At 54.4% G+C, this 20,061-nt stretch overlaps 8 protein-coding genes across 8 annotated transcripts; 5 read left to right on the top strand and 3 right to left on the bottom strand.

The window, feature by feature from the left end:
• Nucleotides 1-1,341: 1,341 nt before the first annotated feature.
• DICSQDRAFT_53500 (D-lactaldehyde dehydrogenase) lies at nucleotides 1,342-2,559 on the top strand (the record flags this gene model as incomplete). Its single annotated transcript, XM_007362965.1, has 4 exons — nucleotides 1,342-1,542; nucleotides 1,620-2,134; nucleotides 2,197-2,315; nucleotides 2,372-2,559. 4 exons carry the CDS (start codon nucleotides 1,342-1,344, stop codon nucleotides 2,557-2,559), a joined length of 1,023 nt encoding a protein of 340 aa, XP_007363027.1.
• An 852-nt stretch (nucleotides 2,560-3,411) lies between these two features.
• DICSQDRAFT_133885 (peptide methionine sulfoxide reductase msrB) lies at nucleotides 3,412-4,149 on the top strand. Its single transcript, XM_007362964.1, has 4 exons — nucleotides 3,412-3,566; nucleotides 3,623-3,782; nucleotides 3,840-3,965; nucleotides 4,019-4,149. The coding sequence occupies exons 1-4, from the start codon at nucleotides 3,504-3,506 to the stop codon at nucleotides 4,078-4,080; spliced, it is 411 nt and encodes a 136-aa protein (XP_007363026.1). The 5' UTR covers nucleotides 3,412-3,503; the 3' UTR covers nucleotides 4,081-4,149.
• Nucleotides 4,150-4,418: 269 nt separating this feature from the next.
• Nucleotides 4,419-5,041, bottom strand: DICSQDRAFT_53269 (uncharacterized protein; the record flags this gene model as incomplete). The annotated part of the gene is made up of 3 exons (XM_007362963.1): nucleotides 4,419-4,490; nucleotides 4,584-4,674; nucleotides 4,737-5,041. Coding segments are annotated over 3 exons (468 nt in total), but the record flags the coding sequence as incomplete, so codon positions are not given.
• Nucleotides 5,042-5,331: 290 nt separating this feature from the next.
• Nucleotides 5,332-9,469, top strand: DICSQDRAFT_160058 (uncharacterized protein). Its single transcript, XM_007362962.1, has 13 exons — nucleotides 5,332-5,472; nucleotides 5,536-5,563; nucleotides 5,664-5,758; nucleotides 5,928-6,085; nucleotides 7,234-7,316; nucleotides 7,468-7,550; nucleotides 7,819-8,167; nucleotides 8,272-8,467; nucleotides 8,552-8,683; nucleotides 8,735-8,824; nucleotides 8,882-8,965; nucleotides 9,033-9,164; nucleotides 9,229-9,469. Exons 1-13 carry the CDS (start codon nucleotides 5,448-5,450, stop codon nucleotides 9,322-9,324), a joined length of 1,551 nt encoding a protein of 516 aa, XP_007363024.1. The 5' UTR covers nucleotides 5,332-5,447; the 3' UTR covers nucleotides 9,325-9,469.
• Nucleotides 9,470-9,645: 176 nt separating this feature from the next.
• On the bottom strand, nucleotides 9,646-12,038 carry DICSQDRAFT_100960 (ATP synthase F1 alpha subunit). The gene is made up of 9 exons (XM_007362961.1): nucleotides 11,941-12,038; nucleotides 11,817-11,871; nucleotides 11,615-11,701; nucleotides 11,505-11,552; nucleotides 10,793-11,437; nucleotides 10,380-10,728; nucleotides 10,179-10,324; nucleotides 10,058-10,128; nucleotides 9,646-10,001 (listed from the first exon to the last, which is right to left on the bottom strand). Exons 1-9 carry the CDS (start codon nucleotides 11,995-11,997, stop codon nucleotides 9,828-9,830), a joined length of 1,632 nt encoding a protein of 543 aa, XP_007363023.1. The 5' UTR covers nucleotides 11,998-12,038; the 3' UTR covers nucleotides 9,646-9,827.
• A 125-nt stretch (nucleotides 12,039-12,163) lies between these two features.
• Nucleotides 12,164-16,028, bottom strand: DICSQDRAFT_153302 (uncharacterized protein). The gene is made up of 14 exons (XM_007362960.1): nucleotides 15,965-16,028; nucleotides 15,835-15,913; nucleotides 15,764-15,783; nucleotides 15,638-15,700; nucleotides 15,474-15,580; nucleotides 15,023-15,419; nucleotides 14,734-14,967; nucleotides 14,390-14,671; nucleotides 13,928-14,332; nucleotides 13,734-13,871; nucleotides 13,586-13,681; nucleotides 12,947-13,522; nucleotides 12,260-12,883; nucleotides 12,164-12,194 (listed from the first exon to the last, which is right to left on the bottom strand). Exons 1-13 carry the CDS (start codon nucleotides 15,974-15,976, stop codon nucleotides 12,782-12,784), a joined length of 2,511 nt encoding a protein of 836 aa, XP_007363022.1. The 5' UTR covers nucleotides 15,977-16,028; the 3' UTR covers nucleotides 12,164-12,194; nucleotides 12,260-12,781.
• A 1,390-nt stretch (nucleotides 16,029-17,418) lies between these two features.
• On the top strand, nucleotides 17,419-18,323 carry DICSQDRAFT_133871 (uncharacterized protein). The gene is made up of 5 exons (XM_007362959.1): nucleotides 17,419-17,489; nucleotides 17,561-17,665; nucleotides 17,719-17,804; nucleotides 17,872-18,042; nucleotides 18,101-18,323. Exons 3-5 carry the CDS (start codon nucleotides 17,797-17,799, stop codon nucleotides 18,231-18,233), a joined length of 312 nt encoding a protein of 103 aa, XP_007363021.1. The 5' UTR covers nucleotides 17,419-17,489; nucleotides 17,561-17,665; nucleotides 17,719-17,796; the 3' UTR covers nucleotides 18,234-18,323.
• Nucleotides 18,324-20,003, top strand: DICSQDRAFT_100956 (cellobiohydrolaseI). The gene is made up of 3 exons (XM_007362958.1): nucleotides 18,324-18,649; nucleotides 18,712-19,034; nucleotides 19,091-20,003. The coding sequence occupies exons 1-3, from the start codon at nucleotides 18,358-18,360 to the stop codon at nucleotides 19,847-19,849; spliced, it is 1,374 nt and encodes a 457-aa protein (XP_007363020.1). The 5' UTR covers nucleotides 18,324-18,357; the 3' UTR covers nucleotides 19,850-20,003.
• Nucleotides 20,004-20,061: the final 58 nt, after the last annotated feature.

The following is a 20,061-nucleotide window of genomic DNA, read 5'->3' as shown; positions in this document are numbered from 1 at the left end:
ACATCCTGACGAAGGCGCTCCCCTCCGTCAAGGTCAAACATTTTGCTGCCGCCCTTGGTCTCGCACCTGCTTGAGGGGGAGTGTTGGAGTGCGTACGGCGAGGCAAGCGTGGTGCGAGCCTCGGCCGTGTTTCGGGCGGACAAGTCTTGTCGCGCCGTTGACGCGCCTTGTCCCGCCTTGTCCCGCCTTGGCGGATTCACCCCGTTTTGTTTACGAATGCCACGTCTCACTCATCTTGTAGTATGGACGTCTTGTTACAAATGTGTACTTAACTCTTTCGATTCACGTTGGCTCACCTCAGTCCCGCGTATAACGCGTGCTGAGGTGAGCATATGCTTGTTACTTATTCTACGTACTCATACTGATTAATACGCTGTAGTTACATTGCTATAGGTATTACAATATACTAGTCCCGCGTATAACGCGTGCTGAGTTACATTGCTATACGGGGACCTGCTCGAAGCGACCCAGCTCATCTGGCGAATGATACTCTGTTATAGTCTGAAACCCCTAGATGCGGTTTGCTTGCACAAGAGGGAATAGAGATGGTGGATGTAATGGATGGGGAGACAGAATACCGTACAATGAGCGAATCCTAACGTCGGCGCCTAAAGCACATGACGTCATATTCTAACATACCTCTTGATTCATTTCCTTCATTTCCGCTTAAGTCCATCCGCAACGAAATGCAGGTCTCTGCACGAAGCGCGCGGCTCCTGTCTACTTCGAGAAAGTGAGCTGTCTCCGGCAGTGTCAAGTAAATGGTGGCTCTCTTCCTATCGAGTCCGACATATCCGGCGGCCGCGCAAGGAGACGTCCATCGGCTTTCAACACTCCCGGTCCCGTTTGATACCATCAGCCTATAGTGATACCTGTCTAGGCAGATCCCAGATACTAAACACAAATCCTACGTGCGAACCCTGAATCATCATGTTGACAAAGACGTATTTTCCGGTTCGTGGCGTCCCCACTAATCCCCGGCCGACGGTCTGACTTCCTGCTGACCGGTGACCCATCGCGTATTGCAGCCGTAACATCGTTGGGCAATACTCGATGAATAGATGGGAAATGCGCCCGTGAAGATCAATCGGCGCACATGGCAAATGTTCTAGATGCATGCACAATGGCGCATGCGTGGCGGGTTACATGGCAGTCCCCTCCCACACTGCTCTGTTTTCAGTACTTATCTCCGCTCGGAGATAGCATGTAGCATGTAGCAACGCTCAATTGTGGTTCTGGACACCAGCCACGAAGAAGATACTTAAGGAACGACAACGATATCCGGATGGGTAGCCTACACACCTATTGCGTAGCTTACGCACACCATTACACTCACTCAACATGCCAGCCATCTCAACCGGCAATGTGCTCATAACCGGAACGAACGGCTTCGTCGGTTCGTGGGCGCTGAAGGTTTTCCTCCAGTCAGGCTTCACTGTCAGAGCTCCCGTCCGTAGCGAAAGCAAAGCATCCTACCTCAAGAAGGTGTTTGGCGCATATGGCGACAGGCTCGAGTTCGTAATCATCCCAGATATCACCAAGGTACGTTGTTGCTTCTACATCACTATCATCGCATGTCGAGGAAACTGATGACATTCCTCATCGGCCTCAATACTCAGGAAGGAGCTTTTGACACGGCCACTGTAGGCGTGGACGCGGTCGTTCACATCGCTTCCCCCGTAGGCCTCGACGTAGACCACCCGGACGAACTGATTATCCCTGCCGTCAACGGTACCCTCGGTGTCCTCCGCTCCGCTGCCAAAGTGCACTCGGTCCAGCGGGTCGTCTATATATCCTCCTGCGCCGCCGTTGTGAACCGGACAGCGACCGAGCCGAGAGTATATGACGAGAACGACTGGAACCAGCACGATGTGGACGTCTGTCAGAGGGAAGGTCGCGCGGCTGCGCAGGTCTCTATGTACTGCGCAAGCAAGACACTCGCGGAGCGCAGCGCATGGGAGTTTTGGAAAGAGAATAAGGATAAGGGGGTGATCGGATGGGACCTGGTCTCGCTCTGTCCGCCTTGGGTCTTCGGGCCGGTTGTCCACAAGGACGAGGGGGGACCGGACGACTTAAATGATTCGAATAAGTTCGTTTATGACGCAGTCGTGAAGGGCCAGTACTTTCCTGTTGAGTGAGTACTTGATTCAACCGAGAGAACTCTAGCAATGGGAGACACTGAATCTTCACTTGTAGCCTTGCATTTATCGACGTACGCGACCTCGCGCAGGCGATCCTGCTCGCAGTCACTAAGCCGCCTGCGGGCGGTGAGAGGATAATCGTCGCTGCTGGCCCATTCAGGTGGGAAGATCTCAGTGAGTACTCGAAGCAATGGCGTTTTGCCCGGCATGACGTGCTAACCACTTTGCAGTTATCACAGCGCACGAAGTTTCGGGGGGCAAGACGTATCCTCCTATCGAGTCATACAATCCCGATGCTCCCTATATGGCAAGGACCAATGTGGCGAAGGCGAAGGAGCTCCTCGGACTGGGGTATCGCACCCAGGAGGAGATGATTAAGGATCTGCTCAAAGAATATGAGGAGCGAGGGTGGCTCTAGATCGGGAGAATAGTACATCATGAAATGGGTCCAAATGACCGATATTTCTGCTCAGCAGGTCGAGATTTTGTAATATCTTTAACAGTTAGATCATGGGTAGCGTTCATCGACCACTGGTTGTCTGTACCCCGCTAGGAATGGCAGCTAGTCTTGGGAACTTACCGGCCAACCTACTGCGCATGTTTGTTTCCCATTCCTTCGACGCAGGATTGATTGGTATGTGTGTTTATGTATCAGTCACATATTGCGATGACCGGTCTGTCTCTCAATGGTAGAGGCATCTCAAGCGATGCGACGCTGCGCTGCTATTAGGGACGTCCAGCCGATGCGTGGGCTTCGACGAACCTGTCAACACTATACAGTAGATATGGCTGGGTAACTTACAATGCCGGATTCTTAAGAGCTTCCATCCGCGTGAGAAGGATGTATTCCAGAACATTCCCACTATCTCCGACTCGGTCAACGCTACCCGACCCTAGTGTGGATGGAAACCTGTCCTGGGATTGTGTGTACACTTCGTACATTGGTGGCTGGAGAAATCACGGTATATGTTGTATGGAGCTGTGGTGGTTAGTCAACATGCTGGCTACGGATAGGTGTCCACATGGCGATGGTGTGCTCGGTTGTCGAACTTGCAGAGCGGTTGCCTCGCAACCCCAATGGCGGTGCGCAAACGTGACTGAATCTGGACGATCGGGGACACGTGCTATGACGCCGACGTGCGGAAGTGCGCTGGGAAGACGTGCAAATTAGTGATCAGGACATATGCTATGTTTTGCTTTGCAACCACATCTGCGATTGCTCTCAACCCCGTAAGGTCATCCTTGTTCGCGTGTACAGCCCGTGGAGGACGCTCTAGCATTATAACTAGCCTGCGATCTCCGCTACTACTCACTCACAGCACCTCTAACCGGCATCGAACGCTCCATACGACCCAAGTAGCAATGTCAGATCCTACCAAGCAGAAGAGCGATTCCGAGTGGAGGGCAATTCTGTCCCCCGAACAGGTTCGTGCAAATTCGCCATGAGAAATAGGCCTCTGGTCCTGACTTGGCACTTGTAGTTTCGCATCCTTCGTCAGAAAGGCACTGAGCCCGCCGGGACTGGCAAGTACGACAAGTTTAGCGAAGAAGGTGTCTACACTTGCGCAGGATGCGGCACCCCTCTTTACAAGAGCACGACGAAGTTCAACAGCGGCTGCGGATGGCCCGCCTTCTTTGATGGTCTGTCCTTATATTTGCGCTTATCAACTCCGATTTCGAGCTTACGCGCGCATATAGCTATACCGGGCGCGGTGAACCGTCATGAGGACCGCTCGTATGGTATGACACGTACGGAGATCACTTGTGCAGCCTGTGGGGGCCATCTTGGCCATGTCTTCAAAGGCGAGGGCTTCCCGACCCCAAGTAAGTTGGTGTGGCTGCCTCTCAAATATCAATTAACACTGATCCCGCTTCAGCCGACGAACGGCACTGCGTCAACTCCATCTCTTTGAACTTTTCTGAGGAGAGGAAGGAGTAGTCCAGAATCTGTAACCGAACGCCTTATTGTGGCAGGTGACTGTAATATCATGGACCTCGCGGAACGACAAGTTTATCTGTCCGTGCCGTTCGGAATTCGGGATAAACGGGATCTATCAAGCTAGATCTCAGACTTCACTGGTCCATTTCATTGCGGTCACTATACACATGCAAGCAGATGGCCTAACAAACCGGCGTGTAGAGTAATTGTAAGAGGTATGAGATCGTGACAGCGATCGTAACACATCGTCTGGACAAAGCGTCGCCAGTGATGCACATGGCGAGACTCGTCCAGGACATCGAAAATTGGTGTATGGTACATTGCAGTTCGTTGGGATATCAGAGACCCTCCATGCTGGTAACGAGCTCGTCGAGCTCGCGCTTCGACTCGCGGTACTTCTCGTTCGCTTCCTGGATATGGGGAGGCGCGTAAGTGGACAGCGATGTAGTGGACCGGGATTACGTTTGCGGTCCTTGACCAAAAGCAAGGATGATGTTACGTACCTCGTACTTCTTCTCCCACTGGTCACGCTCCTGTTCAAGACGCGTAACCTGTCGCTCAAAGTGTTCCGCCTTGACATCGACCTGTCGCAGCCTAGCCGATGAGAGGTACACGCGTTAGCCCCATGCCTATCAAGGTCGAGTTGGGACACGTACTTGTCCATAGCCTCCTTCAGGTTCTTATCTGCAGCGTCAAGCTCCTCCTCAAGCAGCTGGATCTTCCGCTGGAGACCCTCGTTCACAGTCTTGCTCTGCTCGCCGTCCTCCTGTGCCGACTTCAAGTCTGCCAGCTTCGCCTCTGTCTTCTCGAGATCGGCGTCAAGGACAGATATCTTGTGCTGGAGAGAGGTGATCTCCTGTTCCTTCTCGAGCAGGAGCTGCTCGTATTTCTTGTTCTTGGCCTCTGCCTCGTCGGCGCGCGCGACCGCGTTGTCGGCCTCTGCACGGAGGGCTGCCAAGCGCTATTGCAGCGATCTGCTCAACGAAACGTTTCTGTGATTAGCAGAGATGCTGGGCGCGCACCTCGCGGATCTTGTCCATGACTGATGATGAGCTGGTACTGAGTGGGTGGTCGGTGGAATGAAGGGCGGGCTCGAGTAGTGCTGTGCTGTGTAGGGCTAGGGCTTGAACAGGACTGATAAAGTATCAGCCGTGGAAACCTCCTTCCCTTTGTGGACCAATTGCGTCACGTGTAGAACCCCCACAGAGAAAGCCGGCCGGAGTCTCGCCTGCAATCCTTGTCCGTCTTTCGAGAGGAGTCACCATCCTCCTCGTCCCTCACCCCAACAAATCCGTCTGCAATTGCACCACGACCCCTAGAAGGACCCCCTTTGACCGGCTGATTTCGATCCGTCCTATATTGCAGCCATGTCTGCGCCGGTGGCTCAGGAAGGTAGGCACGAGCCCGTCCACGCTAGAGACGAAGCTGATCTCCTCATGTTTCGGCATCGGTCAGAGCTGCCTATCCTGGAGGCCGTCATCAAGTGCGTCCCTTCCAGACCTCCCATTTCTTCTCCCAGACCATTTCTGATGTGCCGCCCTCCGTGGCTCCGTGCCCCCCGCGCGCGTTCGCTTGTTATTCAGCATCCGGAACCGACTGACCGCGCTCAAGAAGAACAGAGGCGAGTTCATCAAGCCGTCGGATGTATACCAACTGTACCAGATGATTGTGAAGCAAGGTCGGTCCAGTCTGCCTCCTTTCGTCTACGATCGTGCTCTCATCTGCCATGCCAATCTCACGCGCTTGCCCTTCGGGTCGGAACGCCAATGCACGAATACGATGCTATCTGACGCCCTGACGCCTGCCGCATGCCTCGCGATCCCCGTTTCGGACATCGATGTTTGCAGTGACGCGCTTGAACGAGGTTCGCGACGATCATACCACGTACAACAACCGCCTGGACACTACTCTCGCGGACGTCTTCAATCTCCTTTCCCTCTTCTTCCTTACCATTGGAAAGACACGGGAATGCCCGGCTACGTACAGCCAGGTTGCGAGTATGCGGGTGAGTCGTTTTCGCTATGCCAATAACAACTCTGGGAATCAGTGCGTAGTTCTTCCAATCGCCGAGGCGGGATCTGGCCAACCTGCCTTATCTGGCGAGACATCTACGATTTCGCAGCTCGCGGCGCGGTTCAACGGCAGTCCGTAAGAAGGGATGTTCTCCCAGCCACTCGCGGAAGTCTGCGCAGACATTAAAGTTACGAGGCTGTCTGCGCAGCGCAATACAGTCTTGAGAACTACGATGCCTTCCGGCTTCCGCCGTACTAGCCGTATGCTATTTTCGCGTCCAAGAGGATAGTTCAGTCTTTGTCATGACATCTGCTTGTTGACGGAGACTGCATTGTTCTCTCGCCTATGGGACTAGTTGCCTGTGGCGAAACAAGAAGTTCAGCTTGACTCCATGAAGCCATCTCTACCACAACAAGTGGAAATGTTACGTCTATTGCTTATCCGGGTGGCTGAAAAGATGTTGTCTCGAAGCATCTCCTGAATGGTACATAGTTGCGACGATCTCCCGTCGAGAATAGAAAGGGAGCGCTTTGTTGAGTTGTCTTGCAACCAGCTCGGCCAGCGGCAACGTTCTTTCATATGAAAGCCTCCTCACTCCTGGATGTCTTCTCTCGTCCCGGGTCCCGGACATGCGCAAGCGAGAGAGATAAGGCTGCCCTGATTGCGAGTACGGGCCCTCCTAGGCCACCTACGGACAGACTTGTTCCTGCCAATCACGTCTTTCGGAGTTTTTCATGGGAGCTGGCGACCCACGCGGGCGTATTCCGGAACGCTAGCGATTACCATACAATGACGATCTGCGAACAGCGAAGATGCCGCGCCCGTTTTACTTGTCTCGCTTGGAGCTCGGTCGGCCTTCTGTTGTGTTCTGTGGCTTCAGAACTCGGAGGTACGGGCGAGCAACCGATCTTTGCCCTCACAGGTGACGGATGCGGGGCGTTGCGACGAAGCACAACGTATTCTGGCGGGTATAAAGAGGCCTGTATCCGTGAACAGACAGACGCAGACAAAATTTCCATCATGCCCACCATGCAGCTCTCATTTTTCATCACTTTTCCCCGGATGCTGGCACCATGTTGCGCTCCGGCCCAGCAGACAGCTCGTTATGACCGAATGGCAATGCTCATCGTTTTCTGTCAGGGTATCCTCGACCATATGGACGAGTCAGGGGTCTACAATGAGTCCGATCTTGCCCCCTTCCATCGACGACTAGCAGAGCTTCGGTGAGTTGATTGTCTCTCGTCCTATCCCGTCATCAGGCCGAGGCTTTCGCGTCGTTATGCGTGGAGTGATAGTCTGTACAGGCCAGGCAACTGCCAATAATGTTTACGTATTCAGTACATAGCACAATATCCTCACAATCTCGAATTTCAGGAACATCCTACAAGCCGACGTAGAGAGCGGAAAGCATCCTCCCGCTATGACCAAGCTCCTCGAACGACAGCTCAATGAGTGCGGTAAGTGATTGTATGCTACCCTTCTCCTTGCTCCCCGTCTCCGCCTGCCCGTCACATGTTGCATGTCTCGCCTTCGTGGTCACTCGTACGTCCTATCATCCATTAGAGTTCTGATCTCACTGTCGCCTCCCGAACTCCCATCATCAGTTGATCTCCTCACCTTGTTCTGGCGGTAATATCTCCTGAAGGTCACACCCACGTTTCCAGGTCCTCCATCCTTCGACCGAGTCGTGCGCGTCCTGAATGCTGATCTCCGCCACGTTTCCAGATAACCTCCTCCGCAAAATGCAGGACTCGCTAGCCGTGCTCTCTCCCGAACTCATCCCCATCCATGAACGACTGGTCAACATTCGGAGACAGCTCGTTGCACTTGCAGCCAAGGAAACTGCAAGGGAGGTTGCATGGTCCCAGGCAAAGGCGGAATTGCCTGATTACAAGGGCAAGGCCGTTAACACCGAGCCCGAGGGGTCTGTCAGCGAACCCAACTCGAGGACGCCAACGCGCGAAAGCACGCCTACGCCCAGGGTCGCGACGGCAGAGGGAGTCAGGGACAAGGATGGTCTTCGCGTTAAGGCAGAGCTGAAGCCCATCCAGGAGGAGTTGCGAAAAATCGACTCGTTGAGTGACACATTTTTCTTTACTTACCAGCATGCACATCCTGACGCTCCGCATCTCCAACCTTTCACCCCTAACGTGGGTTCGCGTGGCGTGCGATATTTAGGAAACGTGTAGACGGCAAGTTTTTAGGTCCTGGAGGCTCTGTGCCAGCCTCCCAAGCTATCTGTTCTTCTCTTCTGGAGGAATGTTTCGAAATTGTGCAAGAGATTCGTGCGCAGGACGAGTCAAAGAATGTTGCGTCGTCTCTGCGACCCATCTATGACCGACTAAGCGAGATTCGGAAAGAGCTAGAGCAATTGGTACGTAGCCGTATCCGGCATGGTTCGATGTGCGATTGTCTTCCCGCGAGCCTCTACTGATCGGCGGTGACGGGCGTTTGCTAGGTCCTAACGCACCGGTGGAGTCTCCGCGAAACGGATCTGTGGAACTACAGTCTCAGTCTCCAGGAGATCGATAAGATGCGGGTAGATGGCAAGTTCGTCGACGCCGACGGCAATCGACCGGAGGGACAATATGTAAGTCACAAGCCACTACACCTGCAAGCGGATCCCGACTCGGATTGTTAGGTCCTGTTATATCTCCTGCGGCGATGTTACGGTCTCATATACCGGCTACTCTCATCGAGCGAGCCAGTATCCGAGGAGCTGATGCCCATAGTCAGTCCCCGTTCCTGCGATGAGTCGTCATCCCTCTCTGACGTCACTGTCTCGTAGGCGAACAAGCTGTCGACGGTGAAAAAGTGTCTCAATGAGGTTCTGAAGTATGGCGGCCCGTTCAGCCCGCGCGACCTCTACCCGGTACGTACTGCTGTCGAGTGCTATTACGCTTCCATATTACTCATCGATGTACTGACGACTCTGACAGTATCAGCTCGCTTTGCATCAGATAGACTCCATGCGCAAGGATGGCAAATTCATTGGCGTCGACGGCTCTATCCCTGAAGGTCAAGGTATCGTGATGGCTCACCTCAATGAATGCCATGAACTCCTTGAGATGGTATGCGGCATTCACCAGCTCCTTCGATCTCCCAGGCCATTAGCTCATATATCCCACCCTATAGCTCAAGGAGTCCATGGAGGTCGAGGAGGACGACTACATCGACGGCGACGACTATGAGTTCGATGATCCGCCGTCCGAGGAGGAAGATGAGCAATAGGAAGAGGATCCCTCTGTGTCGGGACAGCTTGACAATGTGGCGAAGAAGGCCTGGGTCGGGTGTAGCACGTCGATTACCAATTGTACGAGTGCACCATCACACTAGAAGTTCTGGGCAGAACTGTATGTTTTTTCCACACTGGTCTAACACCTATGGGCCAACTTCATCTGTATATTTCCCATTGCAATAGATGGGAGCCTGGCTCAATCGGGCGGTCTCGAGATCACGCTGTGGCATTCCGTCTCAAAGTTACAGTAAGGAGCGTCGATTCCCAACAAATGTGAGCGTATTCCATACCATACCAAAAGACTTCAATGTGTGGGGTTGTTCACCTTCGGACACAACGCACTTCGCTACAACTATTCATGCGCATAGCACACATGCTCATTTTACGATTAGGCCACTATGCATAGTACGCGTCTCCATTGCACGTGAGACATGATAGTAGGTAAGATAATGCAGTGCTAATAACATTTTGTCGCCGGTCTACCGTCTAGTCTCGCTTACGAGGTGAAGGAAGAAACGTGGTCCTCGACGACCTTCTTGATCTGCGACTCAATCTCAGGAGTGATCTGGCCCTTGGAGATCTCCTGGAGGAGGGCACTCTGAGCGGAGGTGAGGTGAGCGCGGAACTCAGCCTCCCAACGGGTGATCTGGTCGACGGGAATGGGGTCGAGCTGAAAACAGTGGCGGCGTTAAGGCAGGATAACCCCACGAATCTGAAGATACGTACAAGACCATTCACACCAGCGTAGATGATGGGGACCTGGATCTCCATCGCCAAGGGCTGGTACTGGCCCTGCTCTGTCAAGGGGTTAGCGAAGACACTTGCGACTGCAGGCACAGCTACATACTGAGGAGCTCCGTAAGGCGAGCACCACGGGAGAGGAGGAAGCGGGTGGAAGCATCGAGATCGGAGCCGAACTGGGCGAATGCAGCGACTTCACGGTACTGAGCGAGGTACAGCTTCAGAGAGCCAGCGAACTTCTTCATGATCTTACTATAAAAGTCATCAGTCAGTGAGTGCATTCGTCACCGCTACAAATTCTACATACGTCTGGGCGGCAGAACCGACACGGGAGACGGAAAGACCGACGTTGATGGCGGGACGGACACCACGGAAGAAGAGCTCTGCCTCCAAGAAGATCTGACCATCGGTGATAGAGATGACATTGGTCGGAATGTAGGCGGACACATCACCACCTTGCGTCTCAATGATTGGCAGGGCAGTGAGGGATCCACCGCCGAACTTCTCATTCATCTTCGCAGCACGCTCGAGAAGACGAGAGTGGAGGTAGAAGACGTCACCGGGGTAGGCCTCACGACCGGGAGGACGACGAAGGAGCAGCGACATCTGACGGTAAGCGACAGCCTGCTTTGACAAGTCGTCGTAGATGATGAGGGCTGGACATGTCCAAGATGATCAGCTGAAGCTATCTAGGGTCTCGATATTTATGACTCTGCATACCGTGCTTGCCGTTATCACGGAACCATTCACCCATAGCGCAGCCGGAGAAGGGCGCGAGGTACTGGAGAGGAGCAGCCTCTGAAGCAGTAGCAGCAACGATGATGGTGTACTTCATAGCGTCATTCTCCTCGAGGGTCTTAACGAGCTGAGCAACGGTGGAACGCTTCTGACCGACGGCGACGTAGACACAGTAGAGCTTCTTGTCCTCCTCGTTGCCCTCATTCCAACGCTTCTGATTGAGGATGGTGTCGATGGCAACAGCGGTCTTACCAGTCTGACGGTCACCAATGATAAGCTCACGTTGGCCACGGCCAATGGGAACCATGGCGTCGATGGGCTTGATACCAGTCATCATAGGCTGGTTGACCGAGCGACGGGGAAGGATACCGGGAGCCTTGAGCTGAGCACGGCGGCGCTCAGAGGTCTTGATGGGGCCCTTGCCGTCAATGGGGTTACCCAGGGCATCGACAACACGGCCGAGGAGCTCAGGGCCGACAGGGACATCGACAATCTGGCCGGTACGCTTGACGGTGTCGCCCTCCTTGATGGCACGGTCGTTACCGAAGATAGAGACACCGACGTTGTCGGCCTCCAGGTTCAGGCACATGCCGCGAATACCAGAAGAGAACTCAACCATCTCCTCGGCTGTAGACGACGATACAGATACAGTGTCAATGCGCTGGCAGCGTACGCATGATGAGATGCGGCGTACCCTGCACATTCTTGAGACCCCAGACACGTGCGATACCGTCACCAACGCCTTGCAGGAGACACGTCAATCAGCGACAGCTCTAGTCATGCCCTCCAACGCGTCGCACTCACTCAAGACGCGCCCGGTTTCCTCCACATTTGCGCCCACGGAAGTGCCAGCTATGCGGGACTCGAGAATCGAAGAGACCTCAGACGCAGCTGCGCGTGACGTGTCACGAGTGTCCCAGTGAGATCATTGCAACGCGTGCGTAAAAGAGGAGAAAAGACAGTTTGTGAGACGCAAGCAAACACAATATGAGCTGGCTAGACATACCGGCCTTTGCTGTCGCGTATGAACGAGAAACAGCAGGCGTGCTGCGGGCAGCGCTCTGTTTCAATTAGAGTGCCAATGAGCACGGAAAAACTTGGGGAAATGATAGGCAAACTTGAAAGCGCACTTTGGTAGCGGCCAGCGCAGCTGCGCGGACGGAGTTCCTGAGGGCGACTCTGTGCATCGTTCGAGGAGGAGAAAGGAAAGTGGGAGGATGAGATGTCGTTCGGCCGTAGGGACAACCCGGGTCACCAAAGTTTGCCTTACATAACGTCAATTCGAGCGCCGCGCCAATTTCCCGATTCCGGCTCTCCCGAGCCCATCCATTGCCCTCGCGGTCGCCGCTGTCGCGCTCGTCGGCAATGGCTTCTCTCCTGCGACGTGAGTTCTCCTTCAGCGTAGTCCTGCGCCCTATATTCATATGTTGACTCATGTTGATATTGCAGCAACCCTGCGCGGTGTCGCTGCACGCGCGCTGCACACGCAAACCGGCTCTCCATCCACGACGCCCAATGCCCTTTCCCTGCTCCGTTCACAACCATCTCACTACGTGATTGCCAGCCTGGCCGGCAGAAAATACCTCCTCACACCTCGTGACCTTCTGACCGTGCCACGTCTTAACGACGTACAAGTCGGCGACGTCCTCAAGCTGTCCGACATCCACGAGATCGGCTCACGCGAGTACACGATCCGTGGCAACCCTACCATACCTCCAGAGCAGGTCAAGGTGGAAGCGACGGTCGTTGAGCATACCAAGGGCAAGATGGAGGTTATCTTCAAGAAGAAGAGGAGAAAGGGTTACGAGCGCACCGTCAGGCATAAGCAAACATACACTCGTCTGCGCATTGGTCCCATTGACATTGTAGAGAACCCATCGTCATAGTATTACTCGCGTTCATGGGTCCCATAGCAGCATAGCATACATGACATACTAATCTATCCACGGCACGATGACACATGCTTGCGTATTATATCTCGCCTTCCTCTGGAGTCTCAGCACGCGGAGGTGGCTCGACCGGCTCGGCTGTGACAACCGTGGCAGCTTCTGGGGGCACGCTGTAACGTGGCCTCTGCATGGAACATAAATGTGTAAGGCACTGTAGTAAGTACGTAAGAACGAATGAGATGCATACCTTCTGGTCTCGTTCATCGAGCGGCCGGTCCTCGTACGTGCCACGATCACGCTTATCCCGAGGATCCGGCTCGCGGTAGAGGGAGTCGCCTCGCTCCCGCTCTCGTTCCTTGTGCGGGGGCACACTGTCGCGTCCGCTATAACCATCATCCCACTCACGGCCGCTCCTATGCTCGCTACGGCGCCGATCGTCTCTGTCGTGGTCGCGGTGTCTAGAAGATTTGCTGTAGTAGTCTCTGTCGCGGTCACGGTCCCGATCCCTGTCCCGCTCCCGTTCTCTGTCTTTGTATAGTTTGTCTTTTGAGTAGTCGCGGTCCCGAGCGTAGTCCCTGTCGGAGTGGCGCGCGTGACTGCTGTCGTGGTCGTGAGGCTTTCTGTCCCGACCTCGGTCACTCCTGCTATCGCGGTCGTGGTGCCGGTCGCGTTCAGGCTCCCTGTCGCGATCTCGGTCACGATGGTCTCTGTCCCGTTCGCGGTCGCGATCAGCTTCGCGTTCCCTTGCAGGCTCCTTCCTCCTACGGCTTGTAGTGGATGCCCCGTCTTCGGACGCCTCACGTTCACGCTCTCGCAAGCGTTCCTGTGAATGTGCGAGATACAGATGAGTCAAACAACTTACATGCAAGTCATCGCATCAACCTGCCTTCTGCCTCTTGACGAACTTCGCGAACGCCGCCTTCCGCCCTTCGTCGTCCTCGATCGCTTTGTATTCCGGAAGCTCTTGCATATAGGGAACAGCCTGAAAGACACTCTTCAGTATGTACGTTCTACCAGCAAAACCGGCGGCTTACCTCATCGTACGACAGGTTGGCGTCGTGAAGCTCGGGCACCTTCTTGAGGGCGTATCGAAGATCATCTTGGAGGTGCCGTTGCTTCCGTTCCGCGCGGCGCTTCTCATCTGCCTGCTTCTTTACCGCGACATCGTGCAGCTAAACCAGTCATACAATCAGCGGGTGGAGATGGAGAACGATCACATGATACATACGGAGTGGTATATTTCCTTCAAGTCCTCGTCCGAGAGCGTCTTGATGCTCTCATCCGGATCTGCCTTGACTATCGCTAGGAACTCTTCCTCGGTCGTCTCCGAGCTGACCTCAAAGGGCTTAGACTCAGCCGCCGCGCCATCAGCACCAGTAGCGTCGCCATCTTCCTTCATCTTGTCTTCGAGGTCCTTGTTGTACCGCTTGATGGCGCCCTCCGCGATAGCTATCTTCGCCTCCAACTTCTGATCGAGTGCATCGACGATGTCCCAAAACAGCTCAATTGGATTAGAGCCAGGGTTACCGAGCATGTCAAGGTACCGCTTGTCGTTGGCGAAGGTGGGGTAGACGTGCTTCCACTTGGTGCGTGCCTTGATCTCGCCCGACTTCTCAAGCCCATTGAGCAATTCCTGTACCGTACAAATGAGTCCTTTGTTGGCGTGACGGAAGATCTGGAGCCAACTCGCCCTAAACGCCTCCCTGGCCTTGCGCTCTCGGCGCGTTTTCTCAACTTGGCGACGCCGCATCTGCTCCTCAAACTCACGCTCACGAACTCGACTGTAGTCTTCGAAGGCGAGGAGGATATCCAGGGTGGGCAGCTGCTGCAGCTCAGGGTCATCCTTCCACTCGTCAGAGTCGACCACCATGTGATGTGCTTGCCGCCACTTCGTGAGGACGTCCACGTCAAGACGCTTGAACAACGCTACGATCTTGGAGATACTTCGCGCACGGGCAGCACGGCTTTCTTGCTGCGAAAGGATAAACTCGATGAACTCGAGCTGCATGCAGCGCGATCAAACTGATTACGCACCACCTCGCGCTGCTTGAGCTCAGCAACGTACTCTTCGAAGATGAGTCTTCGTTCTGCCTCAACCTTTGCCTGCTGCCAGATTGGATGCTGAGCGAACAGCTTGTCAGCAGTGGCGAAGGTCGTGTAGTGGAACACATTAGGATTTCCTTTCAGCATGTTGCGGATGGATGGACGGAGCTTTAAAAGACGGGCCTCCCGCTCTTCCTGCTCCTTAGCCCGAAGTCCATCCACGTACTAAAGTGCACAAATTGAGTGCAATGGACGGAGACTATGCAACTGCAAGACGTACCTTCTGCCACGCCGCCTTCTTTTCCGCCAGCGTGTTCAGCGCCTTATAGAGGGGATCAGTGATGATAGCCCTCATAGTCTGATCCCACGTCCAGTTCGCATCTACGCCCGCCTTCCTCAACAGGTGAACAAACGCCTTCTCGCCTTCTTCCACAGTTGCAAAGCCGTTGTGAGGAATGACCGGGTCATCAGGCAGATTAGGGCGTGGAGGGAGTACGCTCGACGGGGCGTAAGGAAGAACGCCAGTATGGTGGCCTATGGCACCATTCTGACCGTTGAGTTGCGGCTGGGAACCGGGTGGGAATGAGGATGGGTCAGTCCCAGCGAGAGCGTTGGGAGCACCTTGTGTCGGAGCAGCGCCGCCTGCTGCGGCAAAGCCACCGGGTGCGCCGGTTGGACTAGACACGTGTAGTGAGATCTTAGTGGCAGCAGAGAAGTAGACGGGTGCATACACAAGTGCTAAGGCGGGCTGAGGCGCTGCCTTCCGTTCCTTTTCGACCTTCTCTAGAAGTAAGAGCAACTCATCTGGCATGTCCCATTTTGACTCCTTCGTCTCCGTCTGGACACAGCAGGAGAAGTGAGATGTTGACTCCCGCAGACAGAAGCTCAGACGTACATTATAGTAGTACTTCCGTCCTCCCGAGAAGTATTCTTTCCACTTCGTCTGATTGAGGGCTTTCTGCAAGTGCAAAATAACTTTTGTGTGAGACACTCCCTCCCGATTTGCCCAATATATGCATACCTCGAAAGGAGTCTTCAGATCTATTGGAAAACAGTTAGATCCACAACTGACAACATGCGACGGTCGCTCACCGTCTGGTTTCTCCCATACGCTCTCCCTCGTATTGGTGTTGAACCAATATGTGCGACCCTCCGGATTGCGGTGCTCAGTCTGAACACGCGATGAGCGAACTGCCTAAGTAACAGAAGTCCGTAGTCGTACCCAGACGTTCATGGTAAGACACTTCCTCCAAATGAGTGCTACCTAGTATGCTGCAGGTCGAAGCGGTCGAGCAATGGACAATGTGAGATGGAGGAAGGGACGAGGTAGGCTAGACGCTGAATTCTATGTAGGCCATCCGGCGTCCACTCTCCCGCGTTCGGGCATGGGCAGCGGCGTCTATCCCCCTGCCACGAGTCCACCGTCCGCGCAGACAATGTGACACACCCGTTCACGCACGAATAGCTTGCAACGATCCTGACTGACACTACTTCATCATCGACATCCCCGTGACGAGCGATACGTGAGTGGGTTTCCATAATGTATCCATATGAATGCTCAGGACTTAGCCATGAAGATGCGGCTGCCTGATCGCATGCAGAGACGGTAGATGCGAATGACTCGAAGATAATTACAACCCTTTGTCTCCCTGGACATTATTACGAGATGCCTTCTAGACAGTGGCACGCTGTACACCGAGTATCGGACCGAGTCGCCAGCCTGCACATCCTTGTGCAGCCTTCATCCAATTTTGTCCCCATTCATTCTATTCTCGGATTCGATGATGAAGGCGGCCTTGTCTTGTGCATTCGATGTACTGTGCGATGCAAGATTACGCCCGCCCCTCCGAGGTAGTGGGCTTTGTCCATTGATCCGCTACCTGGGGATTCTGTCACCGAATCGATGAGCAGTACAGTCGACACCCTCCTAACCCATACCCCTGGTAACCCATAAACTCCGAAAACCCATAGGATTTTGGCTTTCCCAAGTCGGGATAGGGGGAATTCGACCCCATAACCCATAGGTCCCCAATACCCCATAACCCATAGCCTTCTAGGGCTCAAAACCCATACGGTAATAGTGGTCACACTGAGATTTTGCTCATCAATAACCCACAAAATACTTGACACATTCTTCCCAGTGTCCTCCCAGTGTCCATCCACGCTTCGACCATGTTGTGAGTAGGTTAGTGTGTTCGAAATCCCATAGCGCTCCCTCAAAGGGTCAGTAGACGCCTGTTCAGCCCTCGCTAACTGGGACTTATCAGGGCGCTTATGAGGCGCTAAAGTTCTGGTAGCCCATAACCCCTCAAAACCCATATATTTGGGCCTGTCCCGAGGGCTATGGGTTAAGAGGGTGTCGACTGTATACAAGAGTCGGGAGTGGGTCGCCGGGGTACCAGCTGGTACCAGTTCCCCGCTACAGCAACGAAGATCGCCCACAGGATCATGCCGCATGTGCAGCGATGGTGAGCGACCCCTGCTGCTGCTTCGCACCGCCTCACATCTCCAGAGTTTTTCCTGAGAACTTACCCTGTTGTGATGTGGCCGACGGTTGGACGGTCCGTGTCTGCAGGTCTATTAGAACCCAGAATAGACTGAATAGGCAGCCATATTTGGAGTTCTATGGCGTATTGCCCCCGAAAAGAACGTCTATTGGATGCACAGGAAGGTGCGGCAAGATTAGGCAGCATTCGAAGAGGATCAACCTCCCCATACCGTTATGGGGTACATCCAATCAATTCAAAGTGTGTATATTGCTAGGTTCCGAACATGGAGGTTCTTCTGCACTCATCTCGAATGCTCTCTCTTCTACTAGTTTGACCCGCTCAATGCCATGATAAGAGTTTTCTGTCGCGACGTCGCGGTGAAGAAGTTACGAGAACCTCGATACATGATTGTCGTTTTCAAGTCGTGTGCGCACGTAGGTGGAGTGGGTAGAGCCGACAAATCGGCACCATGCTCATCTCTGTCCAGGAACCGAACTTTAACCGTGCTGTGTGACGTTGATGAAGGTCAAAAGGCCTTAACTGCACAACACCACGCGGAGTACCCATGAGAAGGTATGAATCTGGGGTCGGGCGAATTGCGATCCTGAATGATATTGATCATGCCCATGACACATTCTAGGGTTGGCCTTACCTACCGCGGGTACTCGTCGGCCGTGTCCGAACTAATTATATCACTCGTTCTTCAATTCGTCTGTGCGTCTTCAGCTGGACAGTCTGGCTTCGCAGAGCCTGCCTGCCGAGCTACGGTTATCCTTGTCTCATGTGCGCAGCAGCGGACGGCCTCTCTTCGGTACGTATACAATCATCAGTCTAGGATGCCTCTGTTCAGAATGCGCTTCGTTGTGCAGGCTCACATTATGGTCTCGGATTCACCTCGGTCTCCCACTTCGTTGTACTCAAGATGGTAGTGGCTCTGACAGCTGCGTCTCCGCAACGACGCTATGCGGCAGCTTCGTGACCCACTTCTTGATGCAGCGTTGACTTCCTTTGGCTGCCGGATTTTTTCCGTCGATGAAAGTATAAAAGCAATGCTGCGAGGCCTCCGACCTCATCGACTCAGCAGTCGCTCTCTCGACGACAACAACTCAACGCCTAGCTGACCGACATGTTCCCCTCCGTCGCTCTGCTTTCGCTCTCCTTCCTTGCGATCACCTACGGTCAGCAAGTCGGCACTCTCACCGCCGAGACCCATCCCAAGCTGAGCATCTCGCAATGCTCCACCGGTGGTAGCTGCGAGACCCTGCAGAGATCGGTCGTGCTCGATTCAAACTGGCGTTGGCTCCATTCGACCAGCAGCAGCACTAATTGCTACACGGGCAACACTTGGGACGCTTCACTGTGCCCCGACCCTGTCACTTGCGCGCAGAACTGCGCTCTCGACGGTGCAGACTATGCTGGTAAGTTTGCAAGATATGGCAAGCTGCGAATTCACGTTCCTGACCGAACATGTTTCACACAGGCACCTACGGTATCACCACCAACGGCAACTCCCTCAGTCTCAAATTCGTGACCCAGTCGGCCCAGAAGAATGTCGGCTCCCGCGTCTACCTTCTCTCGGAAGACGACACTACCTATGAGATGTTCAACCTCAAGAATCAGGAGTTCACGTTCGACGTCGACATGTCCCAGCTCCCCTGCGGTCTCAATGGCGCGCTCTACTTCGTCGAGATGGACTCCGACGGTGGAAAGTCCCGCTTCCCCAACAACAAGGCTGGTTCTGCCTACGGTACGGGTTACTGTGATACCCAGTGCCCGCACGACATCAAGTTTATCAACGGCGAGGTGAGCTGATGAACGCCCACAGAACTTGTTTGACGCGATGCTGATCTTTACTCTAGGCCAACATCCTCAACTGGACCGGCTCGGCTAACGACCCGAACGCGGGTACTGGTCAATACGGAACGTGCTGTAACGAGATGGACGTCTGGGAGGCCAACTCGAACGGTGCCGCCGTGACTCCCCACGTCTGCAACGTCCAGGGCCAGACTCGCTGCTCGGGCACCCAGTGCGGTGATGGCGACGAGCGCTACGACGGTATTTGCGACAAGGACGGCTGCGACTTCAACTCCTTCCGCATGGGCGACCAGACGTTCCTTGGTGTAGGCAAGACCGTCGACACCTCCTCCAAGTTCACCGTCGTCACCCAGTTCCTGACCTCGGATAACACCACCTCCGGCACCCTCTCCGAGATCCGTCGCCTCTACGTTCAGAACGGGAAGGTCATCGCGAACTCGAAGGCGAGCATCGCGGGCTTGGACGCGTACGACTCCATCACCGACGACTTCTGCAACGCGCAGAAGACGGCGTTCGGCGACACCAACTCGTTCGAGAACCTCGGCGGTCTCCCCGTCATGGGCGACGCCTTCGCCCAGGGTATGGCCTTGGTCATGTCCATCTGGGACGACTACGCGGCCCAGATGCTCTGGCTCGACTCTGACTACCCCACCGACGCCGACCCGTCCCAGCCGGGTGTCGCTCGTGGCCCTTGCCCCACGACCTCCGGTGTCCCCTCAGACGTCGAGTCGCAGAGCCCCGACGCGACCGTCATCTTCTCCAACATCAAGTTCGGTCCCATCGGCTCGACCTACACTTCCTAAGTGAGTGCTTTGCGCAGATCGACCACTTGATCGACAATTGACTTCACCCAAGGCGTAGTGTGCAGTGGGGCGAGTCGTCCGCGGCCGCAAAAGTGTCTAGCCTCTCGATGTCTATAGTGTCTGTACGTGCTGGGATAAATGACAAATACTTTTCCTCTCAATATGATGCCGAAGAATCGCTGAGCCGCTGGTTCGAAGTGAGAGACTCGTGT

The sequence above is a fragment of the Dichomitus squalens genome (assembly GCF_000275845.1).
Source record: "Dichomitus squalens LYAD-421 SS1 unplaced genomic scaffold DICSQscaffold_5, whole genome shotgun sequence".
Taxonomy (NCBI): Eukaryota; Fungi; Basidiomycota; class Agaricomycetes; order Polyporales; family Polyporaceae; genus Dichomitus; species Dichomitus squalens.
This window is presented reverse-complemented; position numbering and strand designations above follow the sequence as displayed.

Bases quoted from the DNA above. Each gene is read 5' to 3' on its own strand.
- DICSQDRAFT_133885 (XM_007362964.1), top strand. From the start codon at position 3,504: ATGTCAGATCCTACCAAGCAGAAGAGCGATTCCGAGTGGAGGGCAATT. The intron at 3,567-3,622 runs GTTCGTGCAAAT...TGGCACTTGTAG, and splicing joins CAATTCTGTCCCCCGAACAG to TTTCGCATCCTTCGTCAGAA. The intron at 3,783-3,839 runs GTCTGTCCTTAT...GCGCGCATATAG, and splicing joins ATGGCCCGCCTTCTTTGATG to CTATACCGGGCGCGGTGAAC.
- DICSQDRAFT_160058 (XM_007362962.1), top strand. From the start codon at position 5,448: ATGTCTGCGCCGGTGGCTCAGGAAG. The intron at 7,551-7,818 runs GTAAGTGATTGT...CCACGTTTCCAG, and splicing joins ACGACAGCTCAATGAGTGCG to ATAACCTCCTCCGCAAAATG. The intron at 8,825-8,881 runs GTCAGTCCCCGT...ACTGTCTCGTAG, and splicing joins CCGAGGAGCTGATGCCCATA to GCGAACAAGCTGTCGACGGT.
- DICSQDRAFT_100960 (XM_007362961.1), bottom strand. From the start codon at position 11,997: ATGCACAGAGTCGCCCTCAGGAACTCCGTCCGCGCAGCTGCGCTGGCC. The intron at 11,553-11,614 runs GTGAGTGCGACG...GTCTCCTGCAAG, and splicing joins GGAAACCGGGCGCGTCTTGA to GCGTTGGTGACGGTATCGCA. The intron at 11,438-11,504 runs GTACGCCGCATC...CGTCGTCTACAG, and splicing joins GGGTCTCAAGAATGTGCAGG to CCGAGGAGATGGTTGAGTTC.
- DICSQDRAFT_153302 (XM_007362960.1), bottom strand. The intron at 15,581-15,637 runs GTACGTCTGAGC...TGCTGTGTCCAG, and splicing joins GACGGAAGTACTACTATAAT to ACGGAGACGAAGGAGTCAAA. The intron at 15,420-15,473 runs GTATGCACCCGT...ACACGTGTCTAG, and splicing joins CAGCCCGCCTTAGCACTTGT to TCCAACCGGCGCACCCGGTG.
- DICSQDRAFT_133871 (XM_007362959.1), top strand. The intron at 18,043-18,100 runs GTACGTATACAA...TTCGTTGTGCAG, and splicing joins CAGCGGACGGCCTCTCTTCG to GCTCACATTATGGTCTCGGA.
- DICSQDRAFT_100956 (XM_007362958.1), top strand. From the start codon at position 18,358: ATGTTCCCCTCCGTCGCTCTGCTTTCGCTCTCCTTCCTTGCGATCACC. The intron at 18,650-18,711 runs GTAAGTTTGCAA...TGTTTCACACAG, and splicing joins CGACGGTGCAGACTATGCTG to GCACCTACGGTATCACCACC. The intron at 19,035-19,090 runs GTGAGCTGATGA...TCTTTACTCTAG, and splicing joins TCAAGTTTATCAACGGCGAG to GCCAACATCCTCAACTGGAC.